At 36.9% G+C, this 25,970-nt stretch overlaps 1 protein-coding gene across 4 annotated transcripts; it reads right to left on the bottom strand.

Moving 5' to 3' along the window:
• Positions 1 to 112: 112 nt before the first annotated feature.
• On the bottom strand, positions 113 to 25,826 carry IQUB (IQ motif and ubiquitin domain containing). 4 transcript variants are annotated; one of them, XM_050324371.1, is made up of 14 exons: positions 25,656 to 25,826; positions 22,725 to 22,856; positions 22,074 to 22,146; positions 20,665 to 21,019; positions 19,709 to 19,858; positions 19,429 to 19,604; positions 19,033 to 19,188; positions 16,872 to 17,082; positions 12,788 to 12,963; positions 7,833 to 8,003; positions 6,221 to 6,397; positions 4,621 to 4,869; positions 2,618 to 2,803; positions 113 to 391 (listed from the first exon to the last, which is right to left on the bottom strand). In XM_050324371.1, the coding sequence occupies exons 4-14, from the start codon at positions 20,984 to 20,986 to the stop codon at positions 212 to 214; spliced, it is 2,154 nt and encodes a 717-aa protein (XP_050180328.1). In that variant the 5' UTR covers positions 20,987 to 21,019; positions 22,074 to 22,146; positions 22,725 to 22,856; positions 25,656 to 25,826; the 3' UTR covers positions 113 to 211. The 4 variants fall into 4 exon arrangements, with proteins under 4 accessions (XP_050180328.1, XP_050180329.1, XP_050180331.1 ...); XM_050324372.1 differs by lacking the exon at positions 22,074 to 22,146 and adding an exon at positions 21,895 to 22,073; XM_050324374.1 differs by lacking the exon at positions 6,221 to 6,397.
• Positions 25,827 to 25,970: the final 144 nt, after the last annotated feature.

Genomic DNA, 25,970 nt, shown 5'->3' with positions numbered 1-25,970 from the left:
AATCATTGCTCTAAAAATTTAGAATTTACAAAGCTCATTAATAACATTTCATTTTTTAAATAATGCGGTTATGAAACTTGAAATGCAGTTATATTAAGTGATCCAGATCAAATTATTTTATCCTCAGAAGTTTATTTTGTGCAGTGTAATACAATTAAAGTATTGATGAAAATGTGTATTTCTTTAAAACCTAGGAAATGGTATTAATAATTTAGTTAACTTCTTTAACTTCAGTAAACTTCATCGAAGAATTATGGGTTTTGTAGGAACTTGCAGTAGCCTGATTGTCACTCCCAGGCAAAAATGATGACATCGCTGGAATCTGAGAAAAGTAGTTTTTTGCCCGGATATGCTTCTGTTTTATTCTGAAAATAAATGCAGCTTCATAAGCCTGAAAGGAAAAATAAATTCAAATCCCATCAAATACAATAAAAATATCTAGAAATCTGTACATTGCTTCATATTTTAGACAATATAAATAGTGACCCTTTAATAAACTAAACCCGATAATTTATTTGCATCTGATAAAAAATGAATTATTTTGTAGTTCTGTACTGCTATCTTATGGCCCAATAGTGAAAATTACTAACCACTCCTTGTGAAATATTAGTCACCTTTTAAAACCAGAATAACTTTTTTATCAATTCAAGATAAAACTTATTTATTTCTCTTTTTCAGGTAAGAACATTTGTACTTATGTTTGAAAATTAAATAAAGCAATGCTTAAATATCAGCATTTGCAAGGTGATGACTATAGGGAAACTCTTTGATAATAATCAGAGTCTTTATTTACAAATAATCATGGCAGCAAGCATTTTGCAGCATTTCAGTCATCATTTGCATGCAGCGGTGACATTTTCCCAAATTTCTAGTGATTAGTAGTCGTTTGGATGATGTAATAAATCACTAGTTGTAAAAACCCTTTGCTATTGCAAAGTCATCATTATCAATATTATTATTATTAATGAAAGTGCTTGAGAGGCCTAAATTTTTGTTTCAGTGAATGAGAAACAATGATTTGATTTACAACATTTCAACTTTGCCTCAATTTCCTTATTTCACACTCTGTTGTTTGGGGTTTTTTTTTGAAACAAAGATTTGGTCATTACCAGTGAAGAAAGCTGACTCCTCACTATAGCTGGTACACTTCTGTTTTTGTAACAAGAGCTAAAGAAAATACTTTACCATTTTTAGGTAAGCTTGTGTACCTTACCTGCCACTGTTCTGATCTAACTCCCACCCCCACTGAAGCTCTGGACCCAATCAAGTTAATGGCATCTCTTTGATTATGATATCCAGACTTGTGGCATTAAACCAGCTACGTGCTTAATCAGCATCTCTGCCTGCCATAATGCTAGTAGCAGAAATTTATGGATGCTGAGGAACACTGACAGATTCAAACTGTCTGAACAGCCTTATTGACTCAAATTGAGACAGAAGAGGTAATAAAGGAATTTCCAGCTTCAAATTGATTTTACATTCTAAAGCTAAAGCTCACATAAACACGTCTGCTTGAAGACACAATTTGGGCACACACACACTCAAAATACCATGGATGGCAGAATTGCTTTTACCTTTAGAATTCCCTAACTGATATATTTCATCCACAAAGCAAAACTTTCATTAAGACAGCAATTAACTTGCTCTGTCAGTTTAGTTATCACATCCTCTTAAGACTTTCAAAAAGAAGGGCAATGCATAACAGCTGAAATTGCATTTCTGATGCACACATATTGTGTTAGAAATTGAAGAACACCCTGAACAAAAGGACACTAAGCAACAATGACCACAGACCTCTACATACATAAATCAATAACCTAGAGGTGAAAGCCTTAATAATCCATTACTAACTGCAGGATAAACACAGCTCACAGGATTCTCTGGTGCCTTACAAAACTAAATACTCTTAACATATACGTTCAATGGAGTGAGATTTTTAATGGACTACCATGTTTAGATATGGAATTTGGTGTAAAAATAGTTTTGAAGATGACTAACACATTCTAACACATTGAGTATTTTTAACTCAAAAGAGAAATTATGCCTTTATTGCTTAATTGCAAACGGTAAGATTGCATTGTCAGGAGTATTTAAATGACATCCATGTAAGGAAGTACACTGAGATCAATTTTACGACGACAAATGGATAAGTTCTAGAACAAGAGCCATTCTGCTATTTGATGAGAAACTTATAAGGTCAGAAAGTAATGAGGCCAGGGCATGTACAAGAGCTCAGGCACACAACTATCATAGTATTTATGGTTAGTCTTTATGCTTTTCATCCAGGCCAGCTGTTGTCTGATCTCATCTGAGGAAAGAGCATATGCACGGCACTGTCCTTGGTAGGCAGCATGGATGAAACTACTTCTTGCATTTCAGGAGGGAGAATCAGGGCAAGACAGAGTTCATGTGCATGGAATGAGTGGTACATGCCAGATGCCTTCCGGATTAATGTCCATGTTGTTTAATAGTACAGATGTAATCACTGTAATAGTCACTATGAGCCAATTTAAACCTGAACAACTGTAATTACTAAATTTGGTCCAACTAATTAGTCACAAGATTCTATTAAAACATAATATAAATAATGTAAAAAATCAAGCCCATCAAGTTTTACCTCCTGAAGATTACACAGCTTAAGATGTACATCTGCCTCTTCTTTAGTGAGGAGAATAGTGTTCCATGGAGACCACTCATGCTGCTTATCCCATCTGACCATAACCAAATCATACAGTTCACCCCAAGCACTGAGAGCTGACTGACAGTTCCATATGTTCTCAATCATGTACTGCAGATCTGGAAGCTGAAAGGAAAAGCAGGGTTAAGAAGGAAGAAGCATGTCTCATATAGACATACACATCTACTTTTAGCATGGTGTAGCAACTAACAACTGCATTTTTCTTGTATTATCTCTAAATGATGCTGCACTGCACAATGAATGAAGCAGTCTCAGCTGCTGCAAAAGACTTTCAGCTGTGCCCAATTCATTTCTAGGTGTCCCAGAGCTCTTTTCTGGATATAAGAGCAGAAGGGGACAGGGTTGTTGGGAGGGAAAGGGAAAAAAAAAAGGTAATTAGCTCAGAAGAAAATCTAATAATTTAAGGAAATGGTAGGAAAAAAACCTAGGAAATTAGTGATTTCAGATACAAATGTTGTTTAGATACTTACAACTCTAGAGAAAATAAGTTAATAATAATGGCCAGTCTTCGCGAGCGAAGATCCGGGGAAGGTCTTTACACCTTCCAGCCTGCGCATTGGATTTTTTAGGTGAGACACAGTGTGCGCGGAACTGAGCCCACCCTTTAATCCTAAGGTTCATCTGCCGGGGCCAAGCGAGCTTGGACGGTGGCAGCGAGATCCTCAGGACGTAGGTGGGTTGCCTTTAAGGGCTAACGAGCTCCACCTGCCCGGGAGTGGCCCTGACCGGGAATCGAACCCGGGTCTCGGCGGTGACAGCGCCGTGCCTTTACCACTAGACCACCAGGGGCTCCAGAGAAAATAAGTTAATTTGGAGGAAAATTACACAGTATCTAGAGATATTGCAATGGTACAGTCCCAAATGGAACTGCAAGTGAGGGCTTATGGTCTCAGCAGTTAAGAAGCAGTCATGTTTCAGTGCAGCAATGCCCACCCGCCATCACAAGTGCTGTGAGAGATTTTGAAGGATGTTTACATATTAAGATGAACTAAATTACACAGAGACAAAAAACTTTTCAACTATGGTGAATACCAGTATGGACAAACAACATCTACAAAATCCAGGGGTTTTTGAGACTATTTCTTAACTCAGGCATGATAATTAAGAAATTCCAAGCTTCCTTTTGGCAGCACATTTGCAAAGTGCTAAACCACAGCATGGCTTGTTTTGGTAGCAGTGGGATACTGATGACTGGTTTTTGATTGCTTGGTTGTTGTTTCAAACATACTGAAAATATAGTTCAAAGATTATTCTATGAATGTTGGTACCTTAGAGACTTTTATTGCTAAATCTCAGAAAAGTCAAATAAATCTTGGCTGTGAAATATTTTCAATAAATAACAATTTGCAAATACCTAGTATTCAAAACTTTCTCAGTGGATACTGGATGTCAAATTCATTTGCTTAACTAATAACAACTAAAATAGAGATTTTGCTGAAGACAGATGATTTTTTTTTTAAATGGACCTGTTCCAGTAATGATTATTAAGAAGCATCACCTGCTTAGTAATATTGCAACATATTACAGAAGATGGTAAAAACCACAGAAAACTAAAATATGTAGTGAATCCATCCCCTAATGAATGCATACAGCAAAACTTCCAACTATACAGATATTCTACAGACAAAGAACAGGAATGTCAAAACCTAAGTTCCTTTACTTTTTTTTTTCCATCTGGGAACACAAAACAATTCAGTCGTGTTACTAAAACAGTGCAAATAATGGGGCTCAGGAGGTGCAATTCAGCTTTCAACTATGCTTCAAGAGCTTAAGGGCTGCTCTTCATGGTATGGAATGCCCCATATCACAGGAAGTTGTAGCTTTTAGCCTATTTCTCAAACTGTCAACAACATACACGAAATAAAGGACAAATAGTCAAAGCCACTGTTTTCCATTATTAGCAATGCTCTTTCCAACAGTACCTGAACTACGAAAACAATTTTACTGTCATCCTGATAATCAGCTTCAGACTTCCTGAGATTTTCTAGTATAAGTCTGTACTTCAAATATGATTCTCGTCGCCGAGCCTCATTATCAAGCTTGTAACACGAGCGACATCTGCCAATGGTGTGGGAATTAGCAGGAATAACAAACTCAGTAGATGGTAAGTAATTTTCACAGCTATGGCAGAAGTAAACATTTTTATAAAGCTTTAAAGGATCTTGTGGAACCTAAAAATAAAAAAAAGAAAAAAAATTAATTTACCACAAAGTATATTTGTATTACTTGTGTGTCACAGTCTGTCAGAATACATTTTGCATATCTTCATGCAAGTATTCTAATATGTAAAAGCTAGTAATATTTATTTTTGAAAATACCCAACAAGGTGGTGTGATTTTTCTTAGATAGGATACCAAAAGCCACTGTGTTTTCTTATTGTACATGTTAAAATTAGTTATATAAATCAATCAATTCATTTTTAAGCTATATGAAGATCCTAAACATCATGCTCCAGTGTTCTTGCTGGCACTTTTAGGAATGCAGATTGTCAGCCATTCTGGAAAGATGACAACACAGAAAAAACAGAAACTACATTTTCTGCATTTAATTTTTCATGTAGAATCTGCCCTTTATGTCAAAGATAAAACCCTGAGATTATGGGCATAAGAATACCAAATCATCAGAGCCACATGTCCAAAAACAACATAGGGGAAGATAATAAACTAAACTTGTTAGTGACCTCCTCATTGTCATATTCCTTCATGGGTTGTGGAAAGAATATAATGTAGTCTGTGCAGAGGGTCCAAGTCTGTAACTGGATAGTCTAAATAGTCAGATAATCTTCAGTCTCTGCTATTACACACGTAAGTAGCCCTGCTAATAAACATAGTGTAAAAATAACTGTGTGTTGGTTCTAAATTCTGACTAACATTTATTGACAGAGTCTATGCTCCTAAGATACCATCCAACCCCTGTACATATCCTCTTATGATAGGTGCAGAACAGGTGTTGCTACTTATAGCAGCAACATATGATAGAGAATCATATTTTTCATTGTAATCTGTAGTCAGAAAAGAAAAACAATCACACAAATCTAAGTACATCTTCTCACACAGTAGCAACTGATGGTGCAACAGAAGCCCTTAAAAGTTCTTGCTTAGATGCAAGTCATTAGACATCACTTTGACAATAGCAATGTTCTTCCCTTCTTGAGCAGCGGAAGAAATATGAATTGCTCTATCTATTGGTACCCCTTTGCTATTACATTTTACTGATGCCATCCCTTAACATCTACCATTTATAATTTTCAGATTTGTTATTTCAGACACAAGAGTTTCTGAGCTTTCTCAGTAGTAGCAGCCACTTGTCAGGTTCTTATAACTATGTCCATACCCCATGCTTCCTGTATGACTATATAAGCTTATTTGTGTGAAGCCTGTGTACTTGCTATATTTTTCTTCTTGAGGAACTCCTCCACCAATCCCACAGCAAAATGTGAAATAAAAAAGCTTTCGATGTTTTCCATTCCCCTTCTCCTTATTTCAATGGCCACTATGTCAGGCTGCAAAATGGGGATAATACCTTAAGTAACCCAGTAACTTGAGGGTTAACCTTTGGAATTTTAATATACTGAAGAAACAATGTACAAATTCTTTTCCTCAGTCCTTCTAAGTTGCATTCTTTCACCTCTCTTGATATAAGATCAACTTCCCTGTCGATTAGTTCCACTATTTCCTGTGTTAATTTACATTCATGCTCCTGAAAAAAAAAACAAAAACAAACAAACACAAAAAAAACAAACCAAAGGAAAACAAATTTCACAACAATAAAGAAGCAAAAAACCAAACAAAATAATTCGATGCATATATGAAAGCAAACTGTGGATTCTATGCCCATTATCATTCATACCTCTGTATGTTCATGTAAGAACAAATTCACAGAAGAACCCATTCGTGTCTCAGGGAAAAAATCTCCAATCAAATTAATGTGAAGAACTACAAAAGTGAGAATGCTTACAGATTCTGTTTTAAGAGGCCTGTATATAAATACATATATCTCAAAGCTGTAAGGAACTGTAAGTATGGAGGCACTAAAAAATGCTTAGCAGAGATACACAATACATGCAAAATTTTCAATCTCCAAAAGCCCAAAGAAGTATCTCCCTAAGAAGCTTCTTTTTATGTGCTTAGAGGTGTAATGAAGATGGTTTAAAAAAAAATGCCACAGAAAAAAAAAATCCTCCACATGAAAGGTATGGGAGACTTTGAGAGGATGCCTAAAATTTAGTCATTTTAATATTTCAAATGCTTTTCAGGAGATCCTTCAGAGAGAGAGATAAGAGATGAATGAGTTCAATTTTTCTCAGGTAGAAGAAAGTGCTAATTTACAGAAATTCACTTGTTCACTACAGCAATATTGACTTGTATTAAGATGGGCAGGAGTTCATAAACCAGCACTGCTCCCAATGCCATATTGACTTTAGATCAAATACTGGCACTGCTAAAGCAAACAGCAAGATATTTTCTTGTTTTAATAAGACCAGGAAGCAGCATTCTATTCTAGACTAATGTCAACAGTATCATCCTAAAAGGACTTTAAAACTCATTCTTTTTGTATGTGAATAAATAAATAGAACAAATATGAAATACTACAAGAAATGTGACCAGTTTCTAATTCATTTGGAACACTGGCAGCAGCAATAAGGGTGGGGAATGAGGGGTAAAGGCAAGAAGAAAAAAATCAGTATTTGCTACCCCTAAAACTGGTAATCCAAACCAACAGAGAGATAAGGTTCTAAACAGACATTTAAAAAAACTTAGAAAAAATAAACGGCAATAGCCACATACATTTCTGCCATGGTTCTCATAAGGTTGCTATAAGTAATTAAACTAAACTTTGTATTAAAATTGCATTATTTGTTAAGATACCAAAAAGTCTAAAACCACAGGGCTAAAATTCTAACAGACTTGAAGAAAAATGTGCACATAACAAAGTGAAATATGAGTTCTGAGTGTATTTGGAATGTAAATTATGCTCTCATGCCAGATAGTACACTAGGCTCTCTTGCTGCCAGCTGATCATCATGGCACCCATCTGCCAGAAGCAGCATTGCTTGTCCACCAACATAATTAAGTGACAGTATCCTTGGGAAGCACAGCTTCAAGCTAAACATAAACAGAAAAATAAAACATACCTTCACTGTACATCTGAGCGTTAAAAGCACATCTGTTCTCTCATCTTTTGGGATGTCCTTCGCACTAATGCTGCGGTAGATTTCAAGCAGTTCTCTAGCACGGAGCGTGTCCTGTGTGTCCATTTCAGTGATTTTTCCATCATATGCTTTCCATCTCTTAGGTTGTGCACACTGTAGAAACAATTAGTAGAACTCTGAGCTTTTATAATCTGAACACTAGGTGAACAAGCATTATGTTACATCAAGTTTCATCAGAGCAAGTAGGGACTTAACATTAATGCTTGATTAGTGCAAAAGGCTAATTCTAGTGTTGATACAGAATCTCTTCCACCAGAGCAAACATTCCATTGCACACTTTATTTGAAGTTGCAGGCCATGAAAATTTTGACTTGCAGTATGTTGGAAGTAAAAAATATTCTTCTACAGGGATTTGCTCTACCTCCTCAAAATGAATTTAGTGACAGCAGTGTTAGAATACATTTGCTCCATATTTCACCTGGCAGTTATAAATCCCTCCAAAATATCAGTAAAAATCAGTGGGTCAGTTGACTGTGTAAAGATTGCAAATTTAAGACCTTAGAGTCTACTGCAGTACAAAATATCTCCAGGAAACTATTCTATTTATGCTATTGCAGAGATAGATAGAAGACATAGACTTTGTTAAAGCTAAGACAAGGTATGAGTTGACAGCTTATCAAATACTTCACCTAGCTTCTTGTTTCCAAATGTAACCACATGCCATATACCTTTATGCTTCATTTCTCTCTTTGCATATCTTCAAATTTTAGAGACAGTGAGAAGTTACATGATGTCAGCTGCCCCAATTTGTTTGAAAAGTCCAACTATTCTTTTTCCAGAAGACTGGGTTTGGTTGCAAATCACACTGTTACATAAGGAGAGAGGTATCCAATTCCAACAGAAAAAGGGTTTTCAAAACCTTCTACCCAACATTACCTAATTCCATTTCTTTTCCTTAATTGGGACAGGTATTTGAAACCTCATTCTGTGTATTCATTATTCTCTTTCCCTATATTTGGAACTAGAGTGTTCACAAACACTCACGAACTTCACCTTGCAGTCTCAGTGTGAGTTAACAACAGCAACACTTAATGCAGCATTCGCATGACTAGTAGTTTTCTGGATATGACCCCAGCATTGATGTAATGATTATTTTGATCACATAGGCTTGCTATGGTGCTAAATCATAAAACCACCATAAATATTAGATAGTTAGAACAGATATGATTAGTCATCACCACAATGAAAATAGACTTTTCTTCATTTTTAAAGAAATAAATTATAAAGTTAGGTAAGCAAATGAAAGACAAAATAACTGAAAAAAGGATTTAACACTGAATAACTGACAATTAATTACATTATCAGTGGGGGCAGAACTCTAATTAAAGGAGGTATTGTTAATCAGAGGTCACAATTTAGAGCCAAAACTGACTAAGAAATGCAGTAGCAAAACCAGACAGTAAGAGGAAAAATCGAAACAACTCTTGATTCCTTAAGGAAATCTTTGAATTTCTGCAAAACTAGAAAGATGTGATTTTCTCTCTGTCACAAGTAGGGAGCATTCTACTGTAACTTCATTACTTTGTTTCACTATCTTTATGCAGTACTAGAAATTCTTTAAAAAAAAAACAATCGAACAAAAAAAACCACCCCACACACAACCAAGCAAACAAGAAAACTCCAACCAACTTAGCATTGTCACTCCTTTGTATGCTAGACTGGGAAAAAACACTGCTTGCCACATAGAAGTTAATTCAGTACCTATATTTGAACCTCTTCAATGAAATCACTTATAGTAAGAGAGAAAGGTCATTTTCTTATGTTAGGGAGAATCAATGGGCAGAGTTTACCCTAGAAAATAGTTACTAAAACTAGATTCTTCTGATAAATTTGCAAATCCAAATATATGTAAGCAGTCTTGGTCTCCCACCCTGCAAATGATCTTTAACACAGACCAACTATATTATGATAACTAATTCTTCAAAGATATATCTGTAACTTCTGTAATTTTCCTTAGTATCTTACTATAGCTAGGTACTGTATAAAATAAAACATACTTTATAAAATGCAGCTTTTTACTGAAAAAACCCCGAGGTCTCATCAATATGAAGATTTCCTATGTTTCAGAAAGAATCACAAACTCTCTGATTTCAGGACTATTTTTCTGTACTAAGTCTGATGTGAGAAAAACTAAAACTCCAAGATCTGCCAGCTTTTTCTTGTCTTTCAGCCTGCTGGCAGTGCTGTGAAACTTGCAATAATTCTGTTATACGTATTACTTTAGAAAGCAAGGCTACTATAACTGTACTCTGCTGCCAATGCATGAAAGCAGAAAAAGCGCCTGAGGAGAGAAACACACCACTACAGACACAGAGAGAAAAAGGTAAGTAAAATAAAAAAAATCCACAGAATGTGTGGAGAAACAGCAATAGTATGAAGGGTATGAACTGGGTGATAGTTAATAAGTATATAAATTCCTTTAAGGAAATAGGATTGCTGTACAAAAGCCTAATCAAATACTTCCTCTTCAAAGTAGAAATGCTGAAGAAGAACAAGCTCAGCATTAAAGAGAAGCCCCTAGAATGTAGTGCACACACAACCAGTAGCAACCTTTGTAAAAGCACACATGCCTGCAGAGGTACATGCTTAAAGGAGCAAAGAGGGGAACAAAGGTTTCCATGGAGAAGCAAGTTTCATATCACACTGGCTATTGCAGCTTGCAGTCTTCAGATGTGAAAGGTGTTATTTCAGCTTTAAATGGCAAGTGTCCAGATTAACATTATCAGCAAAAAATCCAAGAAATAAGTGAATAATCCACAATCTAGCACACCAATAATAAACTTCATACTGCAATTTCAAGTGCTTCAATTGTACTTTCACACATATAGCAAATCAGCCATTTAATTTTGAGATTTCCAAAATTGTATTTATTTTTTTTAAAGCAGAAATTACTACTTTTCTACTCCTGAGTTTGGCTGCTATCTAGCAGTTTAGAACAACACTGTCATCATAGCTGACATGATAAAAAAAATTAAAAGTTGCAGTAGTTTAGAAGCTCATTAGATTTTCAAAAGAAAAAAAATACAGTCTCTTTAATGAAAAACATAATGTTTAGATTTAAAATATGAATAAATAAATTATTAGTGCTTCAGAAATATGTCCACTGTTTTGGAAAGAGGGAGCAAGAGGGAGCATCTTTTGTCTCTGCTGTGTCTCCCGAATCTCCAATATCAACTGTCACTAAGAATTCTGGTACTGAAAAACATTTTTATTCTGATTCTAGATGTGAGCAAACTGTACAACTTGTCAGAATATATACTAGAAGTAAACTGTGTGTGATAGGACATTGGAAAGCAGTCCTTAAGGAAAAAATAATGACAGAGAGGCAGTTAAGAGAGAAATGTATTTGCTTTGACTGTTCCAGGCTTCTTTTTCTTTGAAGAAAACAGAATATATTGTAAGTAGTAGCAGCAAGCATTTTACAGAGAAATGATTCAAGGTTTTGATCATTCCTAACTATTTAGTTTGCTGAGCTTTTTTGCATTCTTGAAAGCAGTAATACAAAATACAATCACACCACAGCAATAAACTTGGTAACATCCCACCAACTTTTCAGATAAGCAATTTGTTCATAATTAAAAATGTAATAGATTTTATCACATCATTTTTTACAATGTGGTTCCCCTGCATCAGTAATAAAAAGAATGAAAGAAGTCTCTTTTGGATAAAATTACTACTTTCACTTTTGATCACTAAATAGTCAAAATTTAAAAAAACAAAAATAAACAGATAAACCCCATTTCAGCTGCAGTATTTATTTTCATAATCATGTCACAATACTATGAAAACATACAGAAATTTTTATTTTTTTTCTGAGGTGACAGATTGCTGAACATCTACCTAAAAAGGACTGAGTTTTTTGTATTTTACATTAAGGTGCCATTGAGTGTAATGCCCTACTAAATCACTTTGTGACTGGGGCAATTCTCATATTTGTTGTATAGATTAAAGCCTGAAGAACACTTGCCTCAAATATCATCACCAAGATTATATAAGAACAAATCTCAAGTCTAATGGAACCGAAACTAGTGAATTAATAACTGAGCTCATTATAAGACTTATTCAAATTTCTTTTTTGTATATGAAAAGAGAATAAATGTTTTCTTTAAAGGCAGACATGATGACCAGAGGCCTGTGTTCAACTAGGAAATTATGACAAATTTACTTCCTGGGGGATAAAATTTCCAAGGGAGGAAGGAAAAAAAAAATCTATTAATTCATTCTGCAGGGTTAAAGTTTAATTTTACAAGTACTTACTTAAACATTTGCATTTAATTTTAAATTAAATAGCAAACTTTTTATTATAGAGAACAATGAACAGAACACATCAGTGAGAAAAACACTTAGTCATTACTTTTGATAAGTAAAATTGAGTACTTCTGAAGGAGAAGCTAACAGGTTTCCTTCAGCACTATAATGCACACAATACAAAATATAGAATGGTATACAAGATCCTGACCGTTTTTAACCTCAAATGAACCATTCTCAACTATTATACTTTGAGCCTCTAATGCTGTTAGCAGTACCATCAGAATCATGTTCTTTATGCAGAATAGTTACATAATATAAAATCCATCCATCCAGGGCTCTAGTTTTATATTTATTATTTATACTTTTTATGGTTAACAGTTTCAGTGATGCAGTGTTAATCCCTCAATCAGTCAGAGAGCTACAAAATTCTCAGCTTGGAAAAAGAAATTTACTGAATTGTATTGACATGAATAACTACATAATTTGGATATTAGTAACATTAGCATTCACATGATTAACCGTCAAAAACTGCAAAATTTACTTTTGGTGCTTTACAGGTGTATTTTCTGTTCTTGTACTTTGGTATTCTTTAGGTTCAGCCTAAAATTATCAGCCTAATGACCGACCTTATCCAGAAGGTGCAGTACTGCTTTGTGTTGATTCTCCTCATTGGCATTTAGTTTGTGTCTCTCAAAGCAAGCAATGAGCTGTGTCTCTTGTTCCAGAAGTGCACAAAGCGCTGCCTTTCTTTCAGCTCCGGTAAGAGTTCTGTTAATCCGCTCAGTCTCCTCCTGCATCCATACTGCAGATACAAATATTCTGGGTATTTGTTACAAGATACTTTCCAGTGAAACGTCTGTTTTCATATGTAAGAAATAACATAATCGATTTTTTAATATTCGCCAAAAGCCAGCTTCTATGCTAGGGAATTGGTTCTTATGTATATTTTCAATACATGTAAAATGGCCCAGAAATGAATGCAAATTATACAGATGTTCTGTCAGAGTATGTGTGTGTACATCAATTCCAGACTGCCAATTTGTATTCCAAACTCAGGGATGAGTAGGAGAAAAAGGAGCTCCATGTGAGAAAAAGAATTTAGATCCTGTGGAAATGTGTGATGAAATGATTGCTTCAGATTTTGCATCTAAAAATAACTGTTTGATATTCAAACAGCTCCAAAAGGTATGAGCAATATGAACTTGTTAAACAATTTGTCATCAAAGTTACAAAAAAAGGTACCATGGAGATCTCAATAAATTAAAGACTGCATTTTACTGTGGTACCACTAGAACTCAGTGCTGAGAATATTCCTGCTTCTCCCTGCATAAATGAGTAAAATCTAAAGAAGCTTGAAGTCCTTCAAAACCGAGATAAAACTTGACTGACAGTCACATTTAGCACTCCAGGTCTTACACTGAATATTGCAGTGGTATCACCTTTTGCCATCCGATGGATGCGCAATAATTATTAGACAGTCATGGCTTTACTCTCCCTTTCCTCTTCTACAACATAACCCTTCAAGTGTGGCAAGAAGTGGCATGGGAGCTACAGGATGGTCATGACAGCAGCACACAGATCAGTACATGCTGTATAAGAATCTGGCCTTCTGACTCATGCTGCTGATACACAGACTATACGGCCTTAGAGAAATCTGTTAATAAAACCAAACTGTGTTTACTGAACAGGGTCTACCTTTGCACATGTTGTAACAATTCTTAGCTTTTCTGAAGAGCCTGATCCAGTTCAAATATCTCTGGAGTTTTGTAAGGAATTTTCTGAAATCCGAAACATCAACATTTCTGAATATCTCAAAGTGTCGCTAACATCCCAGAACAGTTATGCAAAAGTAAAATCCAGTGTAAAATGAAACAAACCAACATGTGGTGCACTGAAGAAGCCTACAACGTCCTGGATCAGGTAAGATTAGAGGCAGGATGAGGGAAAGGAGGAAGGCTTATTTTCTGCCTGTGGCTTTCTTATCTACAATACCTTATGTTTTCCAATTTTAAATATTTCAAATCATTTCCTTTAGGCTCTCCAAGCTGTGGTATTAATATGACAGCTGTCTGACAAGTTCTGAGAATGCAAAGATATATATTTAAACAAAGCCATTTCAGCAAGCAAAAGCATTATATAGAATTAATTTACATGAAGCTTTATATGCCTGAAGGGGGCAGCAACCCCTAAGGTAGAGGTAATAAATACAGCAAGCAATTTTATACTTTCAGAAATTAAGAAGCTCTCAGTTATCATCGATTATCAGCTCGTGATTACACACATACATGCAACCAAGTTAAAATATTCCTCTTAGATTATGTGTTCTATAGATAGAGATTTTACTAATTACATTTTACTTATTATTCCAGTTTTTATAAAACACAGTTCATACTTTTAAAATAATGAATGCCTATATGCAGACAAACTGAATATATAGATACATCTCATTTGCACCATACAGCCATCAGGCAAGTTTTTGTACCACCAGGAATTGCTTGTACAAGCTGATCCTGTAATAGTACACCTGTTGTGATCAGCAACAATAACCTTCACAGATCCCTGGAGGACAATAGTCTCATTCTATTACCATCACTATGATCTAGCTTATGTAGACTGTTGGTATTAAAAGAAAGTAAAACTAGTTTGAAATGCAGGTAGGAAAAAAATCCCAACTTCCTAGAACCACTAAGCTCTATTAAAATGAAGAGCATAACTGCAAATCTCCATGTAGAGAAACAACTAGTCTATGCCAGTAAACAAAACCAAAACAATAAGACTCATACCAGACAATTATTTTTAACAAAACGTTAAAAAGACTTTTCAAAAACTGGAGTTTGCTCTGTTCTGTTTTGAAGTGGGACATGTTTTTTCAGGTTGCCTAGATATGAAATTCCTGAATATGCATTGGTGAAAGTTTCGTTATTTGTGAATCCAAAGGCATTAAATTAAGCAAAGACACTTACATAACCATAAGTTTCAAATCTAAAAGTTTTGTATTAGCACTCTTCCATAACTTTAACTCAGCTTTGTTGTTTTTATTGCAAATAAGACATTTCACACTTAAAAAAAAAAAAACACAAACAAACAAACAAAAAAAAAGTGGATCATACATCTGATATCACATTAGCAATGAAGCAGCTTTTCAAAGAAAATATTACAGGAAATTAGATGCCAAATATTAAGTCTTGTCATAAGTGGTATGGAAAAAACTATTATTTGAATAACCTGGCTTTTGATTACCTAGTTGGTCACACTTTTAAAAGGGCATAATTCTTGTGAAGTGAAAAGCTAACTATCTACTTAGAAAAAGGGGGAGTGTACAACTCCAAGCAAGACACAAGTCTCATGAACCTACCATCCACAATTCTAAAGTTCAAGACAAGCAGTAATTTTTACGTCTGTCACAAGCAGTGATATTTATAAGTCATTTATTCATTCCGACAAAGCTATTTCTTCAATGCCACACAAAGTGTAACAGCATAAAAAGATTAGTGTATAACTTGGGAATTCTTGGATCATGATCTTAAGCTCTATGAATAACACATGTCATCAAATTTATGCTCAGCTTAACACTGAAAATAGCTGAGATAGTTTAAGGTAGGGCAGGTGACTTTGCAATGAAGTAGGTAATGCATTAGGTCAGTTCTGCTACAGGGACAACAGTAACCAAACTGCCAAAGAGCTAGACCATAAGCAAGCACTGTAGCCTAGATAACATGAGAGTTGTGACAAGTCACAGTGCAAGACTCTTGCTTTATCAGAGACAACGTGGAAAAAAAAATAAAAATTTGCCGTTTTGTTATAGACTGGTACAAATCTACTGCTTTAGATTGTTTTTATTTTTTCTAAAAGGACATACTCTCATCTTTTTGTTCCATTTGCAACAGTAGTTTCCTGTAAGGCTTTATATCAATTATCTGCAGCATTCACATTACTTTTTCTGGAAAAGTTTAGAGGTACTTGCCTGTATTAGACATCTACTCCAGGAACAGGAAAAATATGACTTTTAGGATGTCCTGTAGGACTCCTAAGAGATTTTTAAAATTTTGACAACACAGTTTTGTGAAACATGGAATGAATTAGAGAGGAGAAAAAGCATCAGTAGAAGATGACTAGGACAAAAGGAATAACTTCCGACATATGTTGCAAAATTCCATGCAAATATTTAATCCATTAAAAAGAATGTCTATATCAAATTATGAATTACGGATCTTAACACTAATTTCTTCATGGAATTATTTTCAGCATCTTAAATGTAGAATAAAAGACCAATCAAGTCTGATTTTAAAAAAAACTTCTGTTCTTCCAGCTGACCTTAGCATTAGACATAAACAAAAAAAAAAAAAAAAAAAATTAGGAGAACTGCCAAAAAGCACTATTCTACAAGCTGATTATTTCCTAATAAGTTGTACTGGTTTTGGTCAGAAAAGAATCAATTTTCTTCATAGTAGCTTGTAAGGTGCTATGTTCTGGATATTAATAACACAAGGATGTTTAGTTAGTTATTGCTGAACAGTGCTTACACAGCATCAAGGCCTTTTTTATGTTTCTAGTAATATATGAAAATAATCATTTTAAAATTAAAGAAATTTCACTGGAAGTGGGAAAAAATCATAGAAATATCTACAGAAACATGTCAAAAACATAAGTTTGCTTTAAACAAACTGTAATGTTTTGCTAATTTAATCGTGTCTCTTTAAGAAAACTTACATTCCAAGTCATGATACAGTAGCTCAAAGTCTTCTTTTGTTCTGGGGTTCAGTTTTCGCTCATACTCCCTTCTAAATTTCTCTTCTTTCTCCTTTTTTTTCCGTGATTCTTCCTGTGCCTCCCACGCCAGCCTTAACTTCTTCTGTTCCCTCAGATTTTGTACTACATTTATCGCATGCCAACGACGGAAATATTTCTGCAATACTATTACCTATATGGGATACAATACCAAAGAATCATGAATTTAAAGCAAAATAGATGTGATACAACACCAAAGAACTGTGAATTTAAAACAAAACAGCATAGTATATTGTTCTCAACTGTACTTTTTTTTTTGTAGATGCCTAACTATATTTTCTAATATTTGTCTTGTACTGAAACTAATATAAATGTTACTAAATCAGTCATGTACCAGCATGTACCAGTTTAAACACCAGCATGCTTACTCATTTAGGTAACTGCCAGAGTCTAACCAGTAAATACAGTGGATATACTAGATTCATAAAATCAAGTCAAAATATAAACTACATTTAAATATCTATTTTTCTTTTTCAAATCTCCCCTTAAAAAACGTCTTTTGTCATGTATTGCTTTTATTTTTTTCTCTTCCTCATCTTACTATCAGTTTATATAGTGGGAATGTAGACACATATTTGCAAAGTTTCATTTAGATTCCTAGATACAAAAATCAACACACACACACAAACAAAATCAACTGCATTTTATTTGTAAACAAATAATGAAAGTGAAATTACTAATGCTGTTATGACAGAACTTAAGAAAGAAAATTAAATCATCTACCTTCCCAAGCTGTGGGTATTGAAGACTAGGGAAATGTCTACAGTACGTCAAGAGAGGATAAAGCACAAGCCTCACCCTCTACCAGCTGAGTTAGTGCTTGCACTACAGTCAGTTTAGTCATATCAATACCACGAGCTACAGCATGAAAGCTAACAGGCACAAAATTATACTAATTCAGTTACACTGCCTCTAGTGATATCTTAACCTAACACTTCCCTTGAATATGTCTTCAGATTTCGATATGGACCTAGACTGCACTGTGCAAATCTGTCAACTTGAACCAACACCAGGTTGATGTCTCTCTACTGTGCATTATAAATTACTCAAGAGATACATTCCAGATTTCAGTAAGTGGCACTAAAGATCATAATAAGACATACTGGCAGCCCTGAGGAAATGGTTACCTATTTGGCTTCTACTTCAAAAGATGCTTATTGCCATCAGCTGATGCTGACTGATTCAAGAAGTTTTTACAGAAAACTTCTACCCAGAATATTTCAAAGATCTTGGCAACCATGTTCAAGACAATTATCAATACAACTATCCCTACTTAGAAACTTGGGGAATCAACTGTTTTCCATTCAGTTAGATTCAGACAGCCTATTTTAAGCAATCAAAAAAATAACTAGAGCATTTACGAATCAGTGTCACACCTAACACAATTTAGAGCGTACTTGAGTTACATGTGCAGTCACTGGATACATGGTTTCCAAGAAGCAATTCAGAATGCCTAAATAGCATCCTCTGCACAATGAATATACAGAATCTGTAATCAGAATTGCTGGCATGAGGCACCTTAGTATGTTAGAAAACCCCACAGACACATTGTATGTATTTGAACAGCCCAGTTCTACCTTAATGTCAAAGGAGGGACCTTGAACGGAATCCAAAATGGATCAGTTTGCCCAAGGTAACCTACCAAGACTGTTAAACAAACAAACAGAGAATATAAAACCCAAAAGCTGGATGCAGATCTCGTAAATCCTAACCCAATACTCCATCCATTGCAGGCCATACATTAAGCAAGTACCTTAGGTTCTTCCAAAGAGATTATGAGAATGCTGTAGGGACAAGCCTGTTTAATCCCTAATACTCTATATGGAAACTTAACTGTCAGTGTAAGACAGAAAACAATAAATTCAGAATTCTTAATATTTAAGAAGTCACAAGGTGTCAAATGTCAATAAAACCACAGAGCAAACACAGGGCTTCCCCTGTATCTGAAATATTTCAAAACATGAAGATGAGACATTTTACAGTTCACTTCACAATCTTTGAACACTCTGAATAATCTTCAAATATTCAGACAACCTTTGTAATACATTGCTTTACAGATAGTTTCAAACAGATAAGGACTTACCGCTTCAAGTCTACGTTTATGATATTCTTCTGCTGTAAAATACTTTCCAGGACTTATTAGTTTATCAGTCATGTTTGACACATAAAGGCCAATTTTAGTCATCTGTGTTGATGTCGTATTTCTTGTTTGTTGTGGCTTATTTTTTTCCCAAACCGTCTGGGGAAAAAATTGCATATCAGATTATAAGAAAATTACACAGAGATTTTATGCCTCATTACAAAAAGTGGCAAAGTTAGCTTTTTGTAATAGGAATCACAACACTAATATTTATCCACTAAATATTTACATTTGCATGCTTATTTCTGATCTACTTCCTCTTTTCTATCAGAAATAGTGTCAACCTTCTATTCCATTTGGCAAAACCAGCATTCTAAAAAGACAATACAAAACCATTACCTGTGTTTCCCTACCAAATGACTTAGTTGCTTTGTTGGGTCGCTTTTTGCATCTTGTTTGTGATCCTGCATTATGAAATTCCACTCCTGTTCTTATGTTCCTAAATCCACCCAGAAAAGGTTTATTATAGGTAGGTCTTTCAATTTTTACAACTACTGCTTGGAATGAATCAGAATCTGTTAAAACAGAAGTTCCAAAATAGAAATACTGTTTCTTTTAGTAACACATTGAGATTAGAGGAGAATTTCTATATCGATACATATGCAAAAACAGCATTTACCTGTTTGTACTCTGACAGTTATGACATCAGGCATGTGGTAATCCTGTCGAATGCCTTGCCCAGGAAAATGTTGCTGATTCTCAGACTGCACAGTTTTCTCAAAGTTAGGCCCAGTCCTCCTAAGTGTTTCATTATCCTCAATCATGCTTTCTAAAAATAAAACCAAAATTAATTCCTGATCAGCTTCTCAAAACAAACAAGTAAAATCACTCCTTGTTTAGCCCAGGATGATTTTATTGAAATACCACAACACAGAATAATCATAGTTTTTTGAGTTGGAAAGGCAGTCTACTTGAAAGCTGAAGGAGTATTATCATACAATTTTAAAAGAGATACAGTGTAATGCATAAAGTCATTCCTAGCCAACTATTTAGAATGAAAGCATCTGAATGGTGCCCAGACAAGAGCAAGACAGTCAACAGGTCCATACTCTGCAAGATTATTCACTGTGCTCACCTACTGAACAGGATGTGCTGCCTTCTGCTCTGAAGAACTAAGAAAATGGGGTGCTGAATTGGGAAGAGGAAGTGACAAAAGGCCCCCCTGAACACAGGTGCAGGAAATGATAGAGCATTTAGGGGACTACAAAAGAAAGGCATGGGTAACAGAAGGTGACAGGTAAGTTACAGAGGAATCTGAGAGGTAAAATAGTGATTGCTATGATCTAGTTTAAACTGTTTAAATGCATGTACAAAACGTGTATATACACACACGTTTCTGGAAATAGGATCATTCTATAAAATGCCATCTATAAATTGCTACTGTAGCTTGAGATAAAGAATACATTCCTTACTTTTGCAGTACGCTTCATATGAGAATTTAAAAAGTTACTTCAGGGTCAAAACCCAGGAAGTACGAACAGTATGAAGGTGGGGAGTGCAAGAAGCCATAATCAAGTTGAATAAAAAATATCTCTTTAAAGCCCTTAATGTCCAACACTTTAATAACTTCTTTACCTGTTACTGTCCCACTTGCTGTATTCTCTCGTAGCGCTGAGTTCTGAGAAGTTTGTTCTTCCCTCGACACTTCTTCAGGTCGTTCCCACTGCTCTAAACTTGACTGCTCCTGTTCCTCCAAAACTGACCGCTCCCAAGGAGACATCTGCTCACAGCCCTCCTCTGACTGTACAATGCCTGAAGATTCTGGAAGCAGAGGCTTCTCTGCTGCATCCCCATTCTCAGCCTCTCCGACTGCTTTTCCCTGTGAGGATGCAGGCGGTTGCTCTGCACCTGACCCTTCCGGTGGAATTTCAGAGCAATTATCACTCGCATCTTCCATTTCTAAAGCATTGGTTGCACGGTTTTAACCTTTCTGCAAGAATAATCACAGGATCTATTAAAAATTGCATACTAGCCCATTTCTACTACCAGATTTATGGGTAACTTAATATCCTGAGAAGTTTTTCCTGTATCTATTCCCAAAGAGCCTGTTGAGAATAGCATGAGGTCTTTGCTTCCACCAAACAGAAAACGCTTCTGGCAGGTGTCTATCAGACGTAATACTCCGAGGCAGGTAGTCAGTGTTTATCTCTCACTCTCTACCAGGACTGTCCAGGGAGGCATTACCCAGAGACAGCACATCTCTAAGGTTTTCCGAGCTGCCACCGAAATGACACAGCTTGGAAGAATCCTAAGCCCATATTCCTGGGGGGGAGGGAGGGGGGAGAAACAACCAAAAAACAAACAAACAAACAAACGGCACCAAGGGGGTCGCAGCTCCCGGCAGGAGCTGTCGGGTGATGCCCAACCAACCGCCCGGGCGGACGGGCGGCCCTTGGCCCGGGGCGCTCGGGGCCGGGGCTGCGGCCGCCGCTCGGCGCACGGGTGGGACCCCCACACACCCTCTCGGCCCCGGTCCCGCCACTGCCCCCCGGCCCCGCAGCACCTCCCGCGGCCCCGCAATCACCTCCCGCCCCGGCGGCGCCCCGGGCGGGCGCGGCCCCCTCGGCGGCGGCGGCGCGGTATCCACAGCAACCCGGGCACAGGAGCCTGCGCACGGCGGAGCGGGCCGGGCACACGGCCCGGGGACGAGGGTGCCCGAAAGAATGAAGGGAAGCGGTGCCCGGCGGCCCCGCAGCACCGGTGGCAGCCCCTGCCGGCGGCCGGGAGCGGCTCCGGTGCCGACACACCCCACACAGGGGCCGTGGCTGCGCTATGACCGAGGGCAGGGTGGTGATGTGCTCTTACCAGCCTATAGCAGCATTAATGTTTGGAAACACGCTTTTTCCTTTCAGTTTATACTGTAGATAGTAGCAGAAGTTGTACTGATCCCCAGAACTGCTTCGTGGATATCATGACAGGTTGTATTTCAATGTTGCCAGCCCTTCCACTACCCCATCACTTCCCAGCTGTGTGGCAGCACCTACCTGTGAGATGGGTTCAGCTTAAGAGTGGTGTTCTATCCTGGAAGGTCTATGGTGTGAGGAGTAAGGCTGTTAACTGGAAATTAAAGACACTTAAACCAGAATCAAAACCATATGAAACTGAATTTCCTGGCATTTGAGGTGCCATTTCTGACACAACTCTTGCAAATGTTTCAGCATTGCTACAGGAAAACTGAGGGGACAGTCACTTCACACAAGGGTTTCAGAGATGAAATATACAGTTCTGTGTTGCAATTCTGGGAGAATCCTGAAAAAAGTATTTCAGCAGGCATTGACGTTATATCCATATTCTACAACCATATACCATGATCACTGTTACCTTGTTTCACATTATTAGGCACCTGAACATGGGCCTGCTTCCCATCAAAAGGACTACTGAGATCCCATTACTACTGCCTAATTGTCTTTTTTCTAAAAGTTGGATTGAATTTGAACTCAGGTTAGAATAGGATCAGCATTAATCCTATAGAAAGATACCGTCATTTCTGTCCCTTTTTTACCATTAAATAGTTGACTGGGTTAAACATTCAACCTCATTTTCAAGTTGCAATGATTTTTTATTTTTTTTCTAATGAAGTATCATGTAAGCTGTAAATAATAAAATAAATTTTAAAAAAAGTAGCTATCACTCACCTTCCTTTGAACATTGTCAGGAATTATGCCAAAGATCAACATGATGTCATGTTCAGTACATGGCCATTCAGGATAGGTTAAGCAGCACAGATGGCAAGTTAGGAATGGCAGAAACCTCAGTACTGCTGGTACCTGGCAATGGGAAAGTTGTTTTTCTGGTTTAAAGAAATTTTTAGGTCCCATCCTTGGATATAAGGTGATTTTTCACTCATATGATGACTTCAATTAGATTATCTCCAAGTGTTTTAAAGATCTTAAGTTTGTTAACTCTAAAGCTTGCAGTGATTTACCTTACCACATTACAACAGATAATGACAAAATCTTTTGCGTCACCATGTATTTCCAACAGTTAAAGGAGAAAAATCAAGCAAAATGATTACTCAGTCTTCAAATTATGCCTTGCTAGCATATTCATCTTGGAATAAATCAGGGTCTGTATTGAGGACGTATACGTGCACTTGTGAAAGGGAGAAGGTGAGAGAACACTTTTAGCAGTAAAAACGTTTTAAAAGACCAGATATCGAATTTCAGCAGCAGTGGGCCAAGAAAACAACTTCCTCTCCCTGAAGCAGAATTCATGAGCTTACAGAAGAGCTGTTTTAAGTTACAGGACAAATATGTCTTTAGAAGTGGAGAAAATAACTGAGCAAGGAAAAAGTTCAGCGAATGTTTGAGTTACGAGAGTAAAAAAATTTGAATAGTTGTCACCATATTCAGGCAACTTTCCTTCCTCCCTACCTCCATCATTTTATGACAGTATCATTTATACTAGGCTTTGGGGGGTTTTTTGTTTATTTTGATTCCTCTCGGGTCAGCTCAATACTTATTACCTAAACCTACTTACTTTTCATTACTCATGTGACACCATTCACCCTCATTCAAGTCTGTAATCCTTTAATATTTCTCATGTGAAAACTGTGCTTGTGAACCTTAGAAAAGTCTTCTCCTGGAATGCCATCTAGTGGTTTTATCTAGAAAAAGATGAGCTCTGTCAAGACTGAAAAAGCCTTCAAAATCAATGAAGGAAACAAAATATTTTCCTCTTTTTCAATTTTAAATATCTAAAAATTTCTGTAATTATAGTAATAATAGTTGGGGGGAAAAAACAATAATAAATAATGCGGTGAAAATAGTTGCTGCAGTCAATACACTGTTTTTCTCTTCCCCTGTCCTACTCCAATACTAATTGCATGAAATCTTATATAAATATGTAATTAACCATTTATAATAATGACATCACAGGTAAAATTATAGGCCTAATGATTACGAAAAAACTGCTATGAACAAGTGCCTTGTGTAATGTAAGTATTGCATATATAAATATGTAAAAAACTGCACATTTTTATAATTTAGCTATATTCTTACCTTTAAATTTGCAGGAACTTTACTAATGGTCCTGAAAAAAACCATAGGTAAAGGCAAACCTGCACAGTACCCTTAGATCTCGTTCGCATATTTTAACTGAGGCACATAAGCTTAAATATGTAAACCAAATTTTTCAGAAGAATCATAAAATATCCTATGTTGAAAGGGACCCACAAGGATCACTGAAGTCCAGCTCCAGGCAATCTCAAAGAACACAGAGAAGTGTGGAAGCACAAACCCTGAATTTTGATATAAACTGAATCAATCACTTCGCTTTAGTTACAGATTGGCAGTAGTGCATTGATTAAAGGACAGGGTTTCAGGGAGAACTCAATATTCTGAAACTCAGTGTGATGAGTCTGCTTACCAATTATGGAAAAGAGGAGCTCAACAGCAGGACAAAGGAACTATAAAGAAAAATTTGTCCAGAAGATGATAGAATCATAGAATCACAGAATGACAGCATCACAGACTATGCTGGATTGGAAGGGACCCACAAGGATCATCGAGTCCAGCTCCAGACCCTGGACAGGACCATCCCCAAGGTGCACAGCAGGTGCCAGAGAGTATTGTCCAAACACTTCTTGAACTCTTTCAGGCTTGGTGCTGTGACCATTGCCCTGGGGAGCCTGCTCCAGTGCACAAACACCCTCTGGGTGAAGAACCTCTTCCTAATATCCAGCCTAAAACCTCTCCTGACACAACTTCAAGCCATTGCTTTGGGTCCTGTTACTGGTCACCATAAAGAGATCAGTGCCTGTCCCTCCTCCTCCCCTCCCAATGAGGTCTCCCCTCAGTCTCTTCTCCAGGATGAACAGACCAAGTGACCTCAGCTGCTCCATGGCTTCCCTTCAAGGCCCTTCCTTCACCATCTTCGTTGCCCTCCTTTGGACTCTAATACCTTAATATCTTTTCTTATATTGCAGTGCCCAAAGCTGCACACAGTATTCAAGGTGAGGCCTCACCAGTGCAGAGCAGAGTGGGACAATCACCTCCCTTGACTGGCTGGCGATGCTTTGCCTGATGCCCCCCAGGACTTGGTTGGCCCTCCTGGCTGCCAGGGCACTGCTGACTCATCCTCAACTTGCCGTCGACCAGGACCCATTTCCCGGCACTGCCTTCCAGCATCTCATTCCCTAGCCTGTATGTACATCTGAGGTTGCCCCATCCCAGGTGCAGAATCCAGCACTTTCCCTTGTTGAATTTCATATGGTTGGTGAGTGCCCAGTCCTCTTAACTTGTCAACGTCTCTCTGTAGGGCCTCCCTACCTTTGACAGAGTCAACAGATCCTTCCAATTAACCATCATCAGCAAACTTGCTTAGTATCTCTTCCAGTCGTGCATCCAAGTCACTTATGAAGATGTTGAAGAGCACAGGGCCTAAGATGGAGCCCTGCAGTACCCCACTAGTGACAGGTTGCCAGCCTGATGTTTCCCCATTTACTCTAACACTTAACACTCAAGATCTGAATCAATAAAATACAAATATACATCTACACAAAGCCTTTGGAAGATTCAAATACTAAAGTTTATGCCACAGGTGTTATGTCAAGTATGGTAACCTACCTGCTAACCAAGAAACCTGTTGCTGCTGCGGAGTCATCTTCTTTCTCCCCTGCAACTCTCCAATCTTGCATCTTCCCAGCACTTCTCATGAGTCAGAAATAGTGTTTGGCTATGTAAGCAGGAAAGTCAGCCAGTTCAGGACAGGAATTGTAAAATAACTCAAGAGTGAGGCAGAAATACTCTGTTAATATAAACTAGAAAAAAGTAAATAAACCAAAGGTTGCAGAACTGCCAAAGAATTTTCTTAAAACCACATTTGCAAGAAACTGGAAGCAGCATTTAGACTGCTAAATAAAAGTCGACATAAGGACAAAA

Source organism: Myiozetetes cayanensis, unplaced genomic scaffold (assembly GCF_022539395.1).
Source record: "Myiozetetes cayanensis isolate MyiCay16 unplaced genomic scaffold, myiCay2020 scf3, whole genome shotgun sequence".
Lineage (NCBI taxonomy): Eukaryota > Metazoa > Chordata > Aves > Passeriformes > Tyrannidae > Myiozetetes > Myiozetetes cayanensis.
This window is presented reverse-complemented; position numbering and strand designations above follow the sequence as displayed.